The sequence below is a fragment of the Cheilinus undulatus genome, linkage group 9 (genome assembly GCF_018320785.1).
Source record: "Cheilinus undulatus linkage group 9, ASM1832078v1, whole genome shotgun sequence".
In the NCBI taxonomy this organism is placed as follows: domain Eukaryota; kingdom Metazoa; phylum Chordata; class Actinopteri; order Labriformes; family Labridae; genus Cheilinus; species Cheilinus undulatus.
In genome coordinates, this window is record NC_054873.1 from 33,646,380 (window position 1) to 33,659,272 (window position 12,893).

Below are 12,893 nucleotides of genomic sequence, written 5' to 3' on the forward strand. Positions count from 1 at the left end.
GCACCCTTTCTAATGCATTTTAAAATTCCACTATTGTGCAAGGTTAAAGATCCAACAACATTTTGAATAGCATCCACCCCTGCTAGATAATAGTGACACCTTTCCACAGCCTAGATTAAGTTTGATACAGGTGTTAATTATTGATAGAAGTGGAAATCATTAGTTATATGAATTCTAGGATTATTTTAACTGTACTCGACATTAATAAGAGACAAAACCTCCTGGTTCTCTTTCAGTTTTTTTACAGTTTATATATGGGTGGGAGAGGGAGGGAGCTCAAAGCCACATGTCTCTAAGTCCATGTATGTGTTCTGTATATCTAGAATGATGGTAATTTAACAATAAAATGTTCAACAAGAAGTTTGAATAGAAAAAAAGGTTTTCAGTTTTTCACAGCTGACCAAATGCCTAATTTCTGACCTACCCGGCACCACAAAGTGCACCATCACATCCCTCCTCCACTGCAGCATGACTGGCTGGCACAGCAAAGGCTTGGCGTACGTGGTGCTCCAGGGGGTTGCTCCAGGCCGGATGGGGGACTTGGAGGAGGGAGCAGGTGGAGGTGGTGTGGTGAGGCTGGATGTAGCGGTAGATGGGACTGAAGCTGGAGCGGAGGCCGGGGCAGAGTCGGTGTTCTCTAAACTCTCCTCTCCTTGCCTGCCACGGTGCAGCAGCAGGTAAATGTACTCTGACAGCCGCACCACGCTGCGGCCTCTCTCCATTAGCTCCAGCTCTACCAGGTAGCGGTTCCCTCTGGCTGAGTCTCGCCGTTTTTCCACGTTGATGATTCGCAACAGGGTGTAGATCCTGGGGTAAAGAGAGAAAAAAAGTCAAAGCTCCTGTGAGGAACCTTGTGTTTCTGTTGATTTTGGATGAAGTGCTTTCCTATATCTTTGTTGATTTGTCCTGTGCATTTGTAAGTTTTTTTTTTTTTTTTTTCTAAACAAAAAAGAGAAGCACTTCTTTAAAACTGTGTCTTCTCATTATCTACAGTGCTGTGAAGTCATCATGGTGTGATGTGGGAGGAAAATGGAAGTCGAGAGAAGTTAATGGCCATGCTGCTTTACTCATACACTCACTAAACATCAAGGTTTGTTAGCACTTCTGCATTAAAACAGTCTTCACATAGAGGATGGCTAACACTGAGCCAAAGCAGCAGGGCATGACCAGTGCACGCTCAGTGAAAATGACTTCTTGCTTTACATAATAGTTAGCAGATGAAAGCATAATTTGAATATACAAGGTTGTAGGGAAACATACGCCCTCTCTTAGCCTCTCATTTCTGTTTATGCTCACCCGCCGTTTTTCTCATTGAGCTTCTCCATGTACTGCGCCAGGACATCCACTACTTCGCTCTCGGCCAGCTGCAGGTTACCAGACACATTACAGCGCAGGTCGTTCCAGTCCGACCGCAGCAGCTCAAAGTCCATCGGATTCACTGAGAACGTCCTCTGCCAGTTAATACTCTCCTCTGCCCAACCCGGCCGAGCCTCCACCTCCTCATAGCTGTAGTCCGACATCTCACCCTCCTCTGGCTCTGGCTCCTGCTCTGGCTCAGGGTCTGGGTCGGGGTTGGCGTCCTGCTCCAGGTCTCCCGGGTTGTCTGGCTGCTGCTGAGACTCTGTGATTTCTGATGTCCTGAGGTAAGAGGTGACTCGTGTTTGAGCTTGTAGCGTGTTTTCTGTGAGGTTTATCCTTGGTGGAGTCACTTGAAGGGGGTGATGGGACAGTTGGGTGAGAGGATCCCCGTTTCTGGGTGACTCAGTAGTCTTTAAATCCTTGTTCTCCCCTTTCCTTCTGCTTCTCTCTGGATGTTTCGACTTCTGTACACTCTCATTCTGCATGTTGGTGCTTCCATTATGCAGGGATGTTTTACCCTCTCTTGTGGGGGGGTTGGGCCAAAGCTGAGGGGCACTAACAAGACTTTTACCTCCCCCTGCATGCCCTTTGGCACCTAGGTTAACCAACCTTGTTGTCTTCCCAGTTTGATAAAGAAAAACCCCAGGGAACACTTCTCTGGGATGGCGTGATGCTCTCTCCTCCCTCCTCTCTCTGCGCTGCTCCCTCTCCTTCTCTCTCTCCTTCTCCCGCTCCTTGGCAGGTCGAGGCCTGGTGATGTAGATCTTATTCTCCTCCTTCTTCTCCTTCTTGTTACCCTGGAGTCTGTTGTTGTTGACTTGGTGGGCAGAGTTGCTAAGGATCTGCTTGGCTCGGCTTGCAAGGGCAGAGAGGGAGGACTTCTGGGGGAAAAGGAGGGATGATTTAGTCAGTTTCTGGGGTGTTTCAGCCCCTTTCTCTCCTACTCCTGCTTTCTTCCCAGGGCCCAGCTCAGCAGGGCCAGTGCGGAGCCAAGACAGGGAGCGACCTCTCACCACATCATCCATGTCAGGCTGAAGCTCCCTCTGCTCCGTCTCTTCCTCTGGTCCTCTCCTGTTGTCCTGTCTCAAGTTATCTCTTGTATGATCTCTCCCCCAGTCTCTATCAAGATCCCTCTCATCTCTGTGAGGAAAGTGTATCCTCTCTCTGCGCCGTATAATACTGTTTACTGCTCCCTCCTCCTCCTCATCGGGGTCCTCCTCCTCCTCTTCCTCTTCCCCTTCTCTGCCAGGTGGTGTGGGCACAGGCTTTGAGTGCTGGTTAGAGGGGTTGGAGGTGTGGCTGGTCTGGCTGGGATTAGAGGGCTTCTTGGGTGGCTGTGTGCCAACGATCTCTGCTTCATCCTCGGTGTCTACCACCTCCTCTTCCTCGAGGAAATCTGCAGACAAAAAAGGATTCTTAAAGGTCGGCATATGTGTGTATATGCATGATTGCACATGCATGCATGAGTGTGTTTAATCATTACTAATCACCATCTGGATTGGGGAAGAAGAACGATCTATCATCTTCTTCTTCATCCATCTTCATGTATTTGTAGAAACCAAACCTGGCAGGAAAACAAGAGGAAACACTTTTAACATAAAGACAAGCACCGACAACTACATGCATTAGCAAATTCAATGCTCCTTGCAGCATAAAAGACCTAATCTTTAGACAAGAGGTTCCATAAATCCCTACAGTCAATTCACAGACATTTAAAAAGTTTTCTCATTATTGCAGTAATTTTTGTGAAATCCTTTTTTAGGCTTAAAGACTCAAACAAAAAAAAACATGACATTTTTGCACTTTATTGAGTAGTAGTTATTGAGATTTCATCTGGAAATCAACAGCTTTGTTATCTGCTGTCACATGTTTAAAAGCCCTTTTTGCATATCTTGCTAATTTTCTCATTATTATTCCTTTGATTTTTCAGGTTTAAACCCAAAGCCCTTAAATTTGCCTTTCCTTATCTTCCTTTTCTTCCTTCTGTCTGCAGATGAGAATGTGAATGCCAGTGTAAAATCTACTAAACAGATTCATAAAAAAAAAAATCAGAATCCCAATTTCTTCATAAATCACTCAACACAAGGCTGAGACTAATGTTCCCACAGCTCTGCAAGAGGGAAAAACATGTCCTTACTTCTCCAGGTAGATTGGGGACTCTCTGTAGAAGCACTTGTTCTCTCGCTCCATGTGGGTGAGACGTGTGAAGTCATTGGGGTAAACGAAAGAGAGATAGACCTAAAAGAAATAAAAAAACATCCATAAAAATAATCTCCTCAGCCTTATTAGCACTTATTTTTGAGCATATATATATATATATATATATATATATACTCTAACGCTCAAAAGTTTGAGATCACTTTTAATTTTTCTTTTTTTTTTCCCATGGAAACACTCTTGAAATTATCTGAACAGGAAATTTAGCTAATGAACTGGACCTGCTGGCATTGTCAGAGTCAGAAACAATGATTTTAATAAGGAATGTTTTTTAAACTTTGCCTTCACAGAAAAAAACACCTTTTGCAGCAACTACAGCCATGCAGACTTTAGGCATTCTAGCTGTCAATTTTTCAAGGAAATCTGATGAGATTTCACCCCATGCCCTGGAGAATCGCACACAAGATGGACTATGGATTGGCTTTATGGAGTCTTCCTTCGTACCATACGGTTATGCTGCTCCCACAACAGCTCAGTAGGGTTCAGATCTGAAGACTGTGCTGGCCACTCCATTACAGTCGGGATCCTGTTTGGCTGCTTATGCTTTAAATATTTCATAGACATTTTGGAGGTGTGTTTTGGGTCATTATCAGGATGAAATTGGAACCAAGCAATTTTGTCCACAGGGTATGGCATGGGGTTGCAAAATCTTGAGATAGCTTTCCTTCCCCAAGTTCCCACTAGCTGTTTTTTTTCTGTGTTTTTATGTTTAATCTTAAGAATTTCTTAACATATAAATAGTGACATAAGCTTGCTCTGACTTACCTCTTAGACCTTTTAAGACGTCATATTTCATCCAGTTCACTCAGGCCTATAAATCGTTTGACTGAACCTTCTCAGTCACAGCTCTTAGGCTCTGGACTGCTTTCACTCCATATACTCAGATTAAGAGTTGCATTTTTAACCCCCTTTTTATCCTCTGTTATTGGTCTTTGTATTTTTAAGTATAAAATGTCCTGTTGTTCTTAAATTGATCATACTTTTTGTTTTTAAATATGCTTTCTAAAGACATTCAGGCTGGATTTTTTAGCTCCTCTACCTTATCCCTGCAGCCACTGTAGTAAACCATGTTTTCCAACAGGGGGAAGCAGTGCTCAACAGTACCCAACCCTCTGCTTCTGCTATGTATTTTAATTCAAAGGATGACATGCCCAAGTAAGCACGTATTTAGCATCTCTGCTCCTGTGTTCTCTGTCCACTTTACTTAAATTAATGCTGACTCTGCAGGGGGGATACTTAAAAGAGGATATAAGTCTCATGCCATAATTGGATGCACTCCTGATGACCCCAAACTCTAATTTTACTAGGAACTCACTATCTCATGTACTGGTACAAAAAGCAGCATCAGTGTGGCAGGTTTTTTGTAAGTTCCAGAGGGAAGGTGATGGAGAGGTGACTTACAAATTGCAGACCCTGGTATCTGGCGATTGGAAAATCTTTGACCACATAAGTCGGGGAGTAGAGGCAGGCCGGAAGAACGTTTTCCAGTCGGGAGGGGTCGATCATTGGAGCTGAGGAGACAGCAGAAAGAGAGAAAACAAGGTGATCATTTAAGGTGAGATACCAAAAATGTCTATTTAGATTTTAAAAAGCAGGAAGATGATAACAGCAATAGAAAAACACAAAAAGTGGAGCACATTCGCCAAGAAGAAATGACAGTCTGAATACAGTTAAACTGACAACCGAGAGAGGCTGAGAGCCAGACCGTCAATCAGTCAGTCAGGGAAAATGACAGGCCTGAAAAAGGAGGATGAGGACAGAAATAGGGGGTAGTGTGAGATGATGAGTGGCAGATTTACTGCTGTAGAAGGTGTCCCTGGGGTCCGGCTTCAGCATATCCGCTCCGTGCTGCGTGATGCCGCCTCCCTCTGGACCCTGAGACTGAGTCTCCTCCGGGAGACGGATGTGACTGGCCAAGGTCTGGGGAATGTGGTCGACGCTATTCATCTTCAGACTGGACTCGTCTGAAACACACAGAGACAAGGAGATAAAGCCAGGCAGGGGAATGTAGAGTATCTATTTGGATTTAGTGTTTTTTAAGGGTCATATTTTTGTTAGGAATTTGATGTCATTATCAGTCACCAGAACAAGAAAGGAGACAGAAAATAGAGGTAGGGAGCAAAGAATGGAAGGAGGAAGAGGAGGAGAAATGTAAGCTGAAAAGTTGGAAGGAAACAAATACAGAGCTGAGTCATAATTACAGCAATCGATAGCAGGGGAGGAGGAGAGAGCATGTGTGATTAATGGCATGTCAGGAGCAAGGCCTGATGGGAGAAATGCTTCATAATTAAGAGGGTGGTCAGCATCATTTCTATCCTCCAGAGGGAGAAGTGCGCGCATTCACTGTGTGTTTGTGTGCACAGGAAGCTGAACAGGGAAAGCCTTTTCATCGACTTTCTTTCTTGAATAACAATGAGACATCTGTTGATCACATACTTTACAGGCCTTATATAAGTGATTCATCGTCTATGTGACTGAAATACTCAAAACAGGCAAAGAATCAACGGATGTCTTATTCTCTTTTCTGATTTAATCTTATCCAAACACAATGTAAATGCGTCCAGAAATGCCACACCAGTTTTTTGCATTGGCCCGTTAATTTTCCATCTTTCTTTGTTGCTCTCTGAATTTGATGTCCTCTGGAGTAAACATCAGAGGCCCTAAGCCTACAACATTGTATTTATTCAGTTTTTACATCATACTAAGAAATTTCTGGGAGATTTTCCTTGAGAACTTTGCTTATTGTGTATGGATACACAGCCCAATTTCCAAAAAAGTTGGGGTGTTGTGTTAAATTGTAAATAAAAGTGAAATGTAATAATTTGAAAATCTCATAAACCTGTATCATATTATCAATAGAACATAAACAACATATCAGGTGTTGAAAATGAGACATTTTACCATTTCATCAAAAATATTAGCACATTTTGAATTTGATTGCAGCAACACATCTCAAAAAAGTATGGACAGGGCCATGTTTACCATTGTGTAGCACCCTCTCTTCTTTTAACAACAGTCTGTAAACATCTGGGAGCTGAGGAGACCAGTTGCTGGAGTATTGGGAGAGGAATGTTGTCCCATTCTTGTTTGATGTAGGATTCTAGCTTTTCTACTGTGAAGAGATATGTGGTTTGGCATCGTCTTGCTGAAATATGTAAGGCCTTCCCTGGAAGAAACAAACCTCTCTACTTTACAGCATTAACAGCATTTCCAGATGTGTAAGCTGTCCATGCAATAATGCAACCCCATACCATCAGAGATGCAGACTTTTGAACTTCGGGCTGAATGGCCCCTCGCCTCTTCAGTTTGCAAGACACGGCATCCTAGTTTCCAAAAGGAATTTCAAATTTTGATTCATCTGACCATAAAACAGTTTTCTATTTTGCTTCAGTCCATATTAAATGAGTTTTGGCACATAAAAGATTTTGGGTCATATTCATATATGACTTTTTCTTTGCATGATTCAGCTTTAACTTGCATTTGTGAATGGCACAGCCAACTGTGTTTACAGACAGTGATTTATGAAAGTATTCCTGAGCACTTTTAGTGATTTCCAGTACAGAATCATGCATGTTTAAATGAAGTCCCCCGTAATAGCCCAAAGATCATTAGTATCTAATACTGACCTTTAGCCTTGTCCCCTTTGCACAGAGCTTCCTCCAGATTCTCAGAATCTTTTTGATGATATTATGTATTGTAGAAGTTGGAATATTCAAAGTCTTCACAATTTTACATTGAGGAACATTTTTCTGAAATTGCTCCAAGAATTTCAGATTCAGTTTGTAGCAGATTGGTGAACCTTTGCCTGACCTGTTGCCCATTAACCTTATTAGTTGCAAAATGCTCCTCCAGTTGTTTTTTTATTAGTACCATTTACATCTCCAGCCTTTTGTTGCCCCGTCAATCCAAAACAAGCTAATACTTTCATGAAATATCAAAATGTCATAGTTTCAAGGTTTGATGTCTTGCTTATGTTCTGTTGTGTATAAAATATGGGTTTATGAGATTGGAAAATCACTGCATTCACTTTATGTTTACGTTTCAGCACCCCAACTTTTTTGGAACTGGGTTTGTATATTCTCTGGATGCTTGCATAGCTACTGAAGTTGCACTTTTATGCTTACCTTCACTTATTGGAAATGACTTCTAACCTGAGTTTCCGTTAGCCAGCAATTACCGTTCCTTTGCCGGTAAAAAGGGCGGAAGCCCGGCAGATAAAAATATAACCGGTCAAAATGTCTGGCAGAAAACATGCAAATGACCAGATAAGTAAATACTGAATACTTGCATATTATATTTTGTGTAACCTAGAAGACATGTTGAGAGAATGCATTAACTAAAAGTTGCCTAATCTTACACCTTCTCTCCTGGTGCTGGGGTTGTTTATCTCCTCAGATGGCAAGCACATGGCTAATTATGTATGTACGATGATGTCAAAGCTAGCCTATCTCTCTGCGCATGCTCAGTATTCCTGGGTACTATGCAGGGAAAGTGGGAAAGTTTCACCAGAGCTTTCTCATACAACAGAATTTTAGTCTCAGTGAGGTTTTCCTGGTTAACCAAAGACTTAATATCATCAGTGGTATGGAAGGATTTTGAGTGTGTCATTGCTGCCAGTAAATGAAGAGGCTGAAACAAAGGGAACTGTCGTAAACACCAATGCAGCAGCAGAGAGAGAGAGGCCTATGCCGGCTAATTAGCAGAAGTAGGCCTAGATAAGCCGTTAATGGGAGGAGGACTGGACTATCTCCTGTGGAACTTTTGTCTTTTCGGGACTAGTCCAAATAAACCAGGATGATTGGATTTACTGGTTTAGCAGATGCTAAAGTTATAAAATCATGAGGACTGATATTAGCAACTGACGGTAAGACTCATTTTTCTTTTGAAATGTAGAGTTCTAATGCAGTGTCCAGGTAACAGAGCACTGGGGAGTTATGTTTGGATGCTTCATTGTTGTAGGTGGAGGATGGTATTTGGCTGTTGTAAGCTGCTAAGTTATGATAGCAGCCAGTGTGCTAACAGGCTAATGGTGCTGATGTGAAGCTAATTGTTGTTGTTTATGAGTTTAACGTGGGTGTACATTGTGTAACTGACTGCGTGTGTAAGGAAAAGCGCAGCCTTTACTTTGATACTCTAAACCACTTACACAAAGAAGAATAAGAGAAAGTCTTTGTGCAGTCAGTTCCAGGGTCTAATCATATGTCTGTAATAACAGAGTAATAATTACTCAGGTTTACTAACAGCTTGGTTTCTGTCTCAGTTTTGGGTCAGGTCTGGAAATAAAAATGTGTCCCGTCTCCCGTTTAACGCAGACTTGTATGTATCGATGTATCACAGAATACCAGATTTATGCGTTTTGCTGCTGTTAATGCAGCAAAATAATATTAAAGCAAATGTCCAATAGTTTTTCTAAATGACCGGAATTCTTGAGGATTGCCGGTCATTTTGACCAGGGACAAAAAAGTCTAGTGGAAACGCTTCTTCTAACACTGTATTATTATACCAGAAATGTTTTTGGTTTGAACCAAAGGGAGCTGGTGTAAAAGACTACTAGTTTTTCAAGTGGAGTATGTACTGATGAAAAAAAAGTGTTGAACCATCCATGTCATAGCATCTGCCTAAAACCCCCTGGAATAAAATGTTGCTGAGAGCGTGACCTACAGGGAGGAGCAGGGATGAAAGGATGGAGGCAGACATGAGGAGATGGTAAAGCTTGAATCCAGCAGGTGACCTCATAAACCACAAGAGGCCTCCTCCTTCTTCTCTGTAGTAACGGCTGGTCGTAAACATGATGGCATGCATTCCCTAGCAAACCCACAGCTTTACCCTAAAGTTTCCACTCCACACATCATTTACTCTGCCTTTCCCCCTCGTTAGCGATGCTGAATCTATGTGACACAGACACGGCTATTCCTGGAGCTATAGAGGTTTGACATCTAAAGATCGGATGCTCTCATCTGTGCTGTGAATGACATCTATAGAGGAAAACAGACTCTGTAGCTTCCCTTTGACCCCTAAATAGAAAAAAAAGACTATCTACAGCTCATGTAAAAGAAAGAACATGCTTATTTAAAGCTTTTACTAAAATGAGACAAAAACAGCCTGAAAAACAAGGGAGAAGAATGAGATAAAAAAAATGTAAGATACGTGACAGTGAACTACTGATCGGTACCAGACTAGACTAATGAAGGTTTTTTATAGTGTAAATTTTTCTCTTTATTTGGCAATGTTTTATCTTAACAAGAGTAGAAATAGGCAAAAAAATGAAATAAATCAGTGTTTTCAAAGATTAGTCAAACTTTTTATATTGCACCTTCCAGATAAATCCAATTGTAGTTGAAAGTGCTTGACAAGAAGTGGAGATGTTACTGACAAAAGGTACAAAAACAGATTTAGAGGCAAATACACACCAATATGAAATCAATAAAATAAAAAAAATGATGATAATAAAGAGAGGCATAAAATAAAAGAAAAAGCAGGAAAAATATGAATTAATAAACATTAAAAAACTACATTTACCCTAGGTAGACATACAGTGCATTTTTTGATTTTATTCTACTCTGTTTCTCTGGGATAATGCACTTTTTGGTTGATCTGAATTTTCTGATGCTTTGAGATGCCTCACCTTTAGTGTATGAAAGTTAAGGAAACCAATCCATCGTATCATAAAATATACTTACTTATTAATAAGCCAAAATCAGACATTTCCATATAAGGCAGAGGGCCAATTATTGTTATGTTTTTTATTGGTTTGAGAAAGATGGTCTTTACAGCAGCAGAAATAAGCTGCCACACTTAATACGACTGTTGGTGCTTGAAGATAATTAGAGCATTATGACTTGTAAATTGGACCTTAAGACAGAGCAGAAACAGAGCAAATGAGCATGCTGCTTTTTCTGCCTTTATCTATTTGTCTCTAGTCATCAGGGCATTATGAATCGAGATTTTGTTGTTATTTTGCCTCTGAATAGGTCTACCATATGCCCTGTCTCTAAATTCAGTCATAAAAATGCATGTAGGTAAATTACATCTTCTAGCAAAATGTTTTTTGTCAGATAATGTTATTAAATTAGACTGAATTAATTTGTTAAGTTTTCAGGCTTATTAAATCATAATTGTTGTAAATCATATTTATATCAACTCAGCCATGATGGAAATAAAGTTGCATTCAGCGAGAGCAGTGATGTTGTACTTTTTACTGGAGGATTGCTTGCCTATCTAGAGTAACAGGCACAGGTTTACAAAGTCACCCTCTGCCTCATGTAAGGCATTGAGATTAGCCTTATTGTTGGATTTGGTATTTTCTGAAGACAGTCTGACTGCGGACTGGAACTCTCAGACAACCCCTCTTGCAGACCACTACTGTGAGATGCCACATCAGTCAGGTTGGAAATACACACTAAAACTTCCAAAACTGAACTGGATTAAACTTCTGGTTAGCATTAGGGTCAAGGTTAGTAAGGATACCAAAAGTTCAAAGTCAATAACCTAACCTGAAAAACCTAATCACAAAACTTGTAATAAAGTCTGCTTACAGGAAAAAAAAATGTCCTTAATAATTACACTCTAACCTAGCTAGTGTAGCTAATGCTAAAGCTAACAAAGCTACATTAGCACAATGGCTAACATTGCTGAAGACTGTATAGTTTTGCAGAACTTAACTCATATTTTATTTATGTTAAATAACAATGTAGCAAAAGCTAAAGCTAACAAAGATGCATTAGCAATATTAGCATATGCTACATTTGCTTAAGCTAACTTAACTATATTAGCTACGTAACTATATTACGTAATATAGCTACATTAGCATGAGCTAAAAGTTGCTAGAGCTAAAAATACCCAGGCACATCTGCCTACGTAGTAATGTTAATGATGTAGCTAGCATAGCAACATTAGCTTAAGTGGAAGCAAACAACGCCAAAGCAAGCCACCATTCACATAGCTACTTATAAACATGTCTGTGCATAATTTAATCCCAGATTAGACCTGTGACCTTTATTCTGTCTAATTGATGAAATGTTGCTCAGTCTTTAAGGTTTGCAATTTGGTTATTTCATTGATACAATTGGTTGACTTTGTTTATGGATAAAACTTATTGAAAAATTGAATTGAAAAAAAAAAAAAAAAAAAACTCTTAAAGGGGGAATACGTTGTACCAGCAAATTACATCACTTCTGTCCTGACAGATGCTGTCCCACAGTTAAAGGTCTGCAAGAGGGGCCATCTGGAATCTACAGTCTGTAGCCAGACCCCTCTCAATTTTCTGGAGGCTAAAGTTTGGTTTCATAGGCTCAGCCCCATTACCCTCCTGCTCCTACCACTTAAGAATCACTTATGCTCCTTGTGGTTGTCTGTCTCAGCGCCCAGCTGAGCTGCTATCATACATTTGTCTGTAGTTTTTATGAATTCACACAATATCATGCAACATTTCCCTGGAAAGTTTGAATAAATTTCCACTATCTTTCAGATTATTGTTCTATGTTGTGTTTTGCTGCTCTGGCTTGAACTGTTGGCTACAATGCTCCTTATTGCCTCCATGATTAGTGGTGGTATTTAAACAATTGGTCTGTATACGTAAGCTTCAAGAGAACTTGTGGAAATGGAAGAAAAGAGCACAGATTACAGACAGAAAGCTCTATTTCTATCTGCATGGGTTCCAAAGACAGAGCTTAAATTAGCCTAGCTCTTCCTTTTGCATGTTTACATCAGGGGCATCCCAATTCTTGTTGGAATTGAGAGGCAGGGTAAAGTGCTATGGATACACGGCCCTTCAAACCTGAGATTTTCTCAGAAGCAATCCAAATGGATGGGACATTTCAAGAATCCCTTGAGAATAATTGGAAAGAAGACTGCTCAAAAAGGGTACTAATGTAAGTAGTTTCTTCTTAGATAACATTTGAAACTCATGAGAAAAATCAAATACCTTAATTTAATGTTTCAATGCAGTATAGTCTCTTTTTAAATAAGCTTTTTGAAAAAAAGAAAAAGACAAGAAATATCTGGCATTGTCATCATATCTGTGCAGGTAAATTCTGACTGTGTTTCAAAGGGCAGTTTCACTTGAAATCAAAGGATAGGGGTAAAACTTGTAATTTCTAGGTTCTATCATTTTTCATCATCCATGCCAAAATCTTCTTTGACTTAAAGCATCTGCTTTTAGAAATGGAAAAGCTGTCTTGTTTAATGTAGCTGTGTACTATGTAGTGTCAACTCTAAGAAATTCAACACCATGAGGGATGAGATCTATTTTCTAAACAGGCCATATTTCAGCTTTTTTTTTTTTTTTTTAGAATAGGTGTGGACCCATCAAAACTGGA

At 40.4% G+C, this 12,893-nt stretch overlaps 1 protein-coding gene across 2 annotated transcripts in view; it reads right to left on the reverse strand.

Annotated features, from left to right (window-relative positions):
• Nucleotides 1-12,893, reverse strand: part of b4galnt4a (beta-1,4-N-acetyl-galactosaminyl transferase 4a) — a 294,875-nt gene that overhangs the window by 10,246 nt on the left and 271,736 nt on the right. For both annotated transcript variants that reach the window (XM_041796610.1, XM_041796609.1), the window contains 6 exons: nt 5,376-5,540; nt 4,978-5,087; nt 3,497-3,597; nt 2,850-2,923; nt 1,297-2,755; nt 425-807 (listed from right to left, as the gene is read on the reverse strand). In XM_041796610.1, coding sequence (XP_041652544.1) covers nt 425-807; nt 1,297-2,755; nt 2,850-2,923; nt 3,497-3,597; nt 4,978-5,087; nt 5,376-5,540 — 2,292 coding nt within the window. The remainder of the gene's footprint in view (nt 1-424; nt 808-1,296; nt 2,756-2,849; nt 2,924-3,496; nt 3,598-4,977; nt 5,088-5,375; nt 5,541-12,893) is intronic.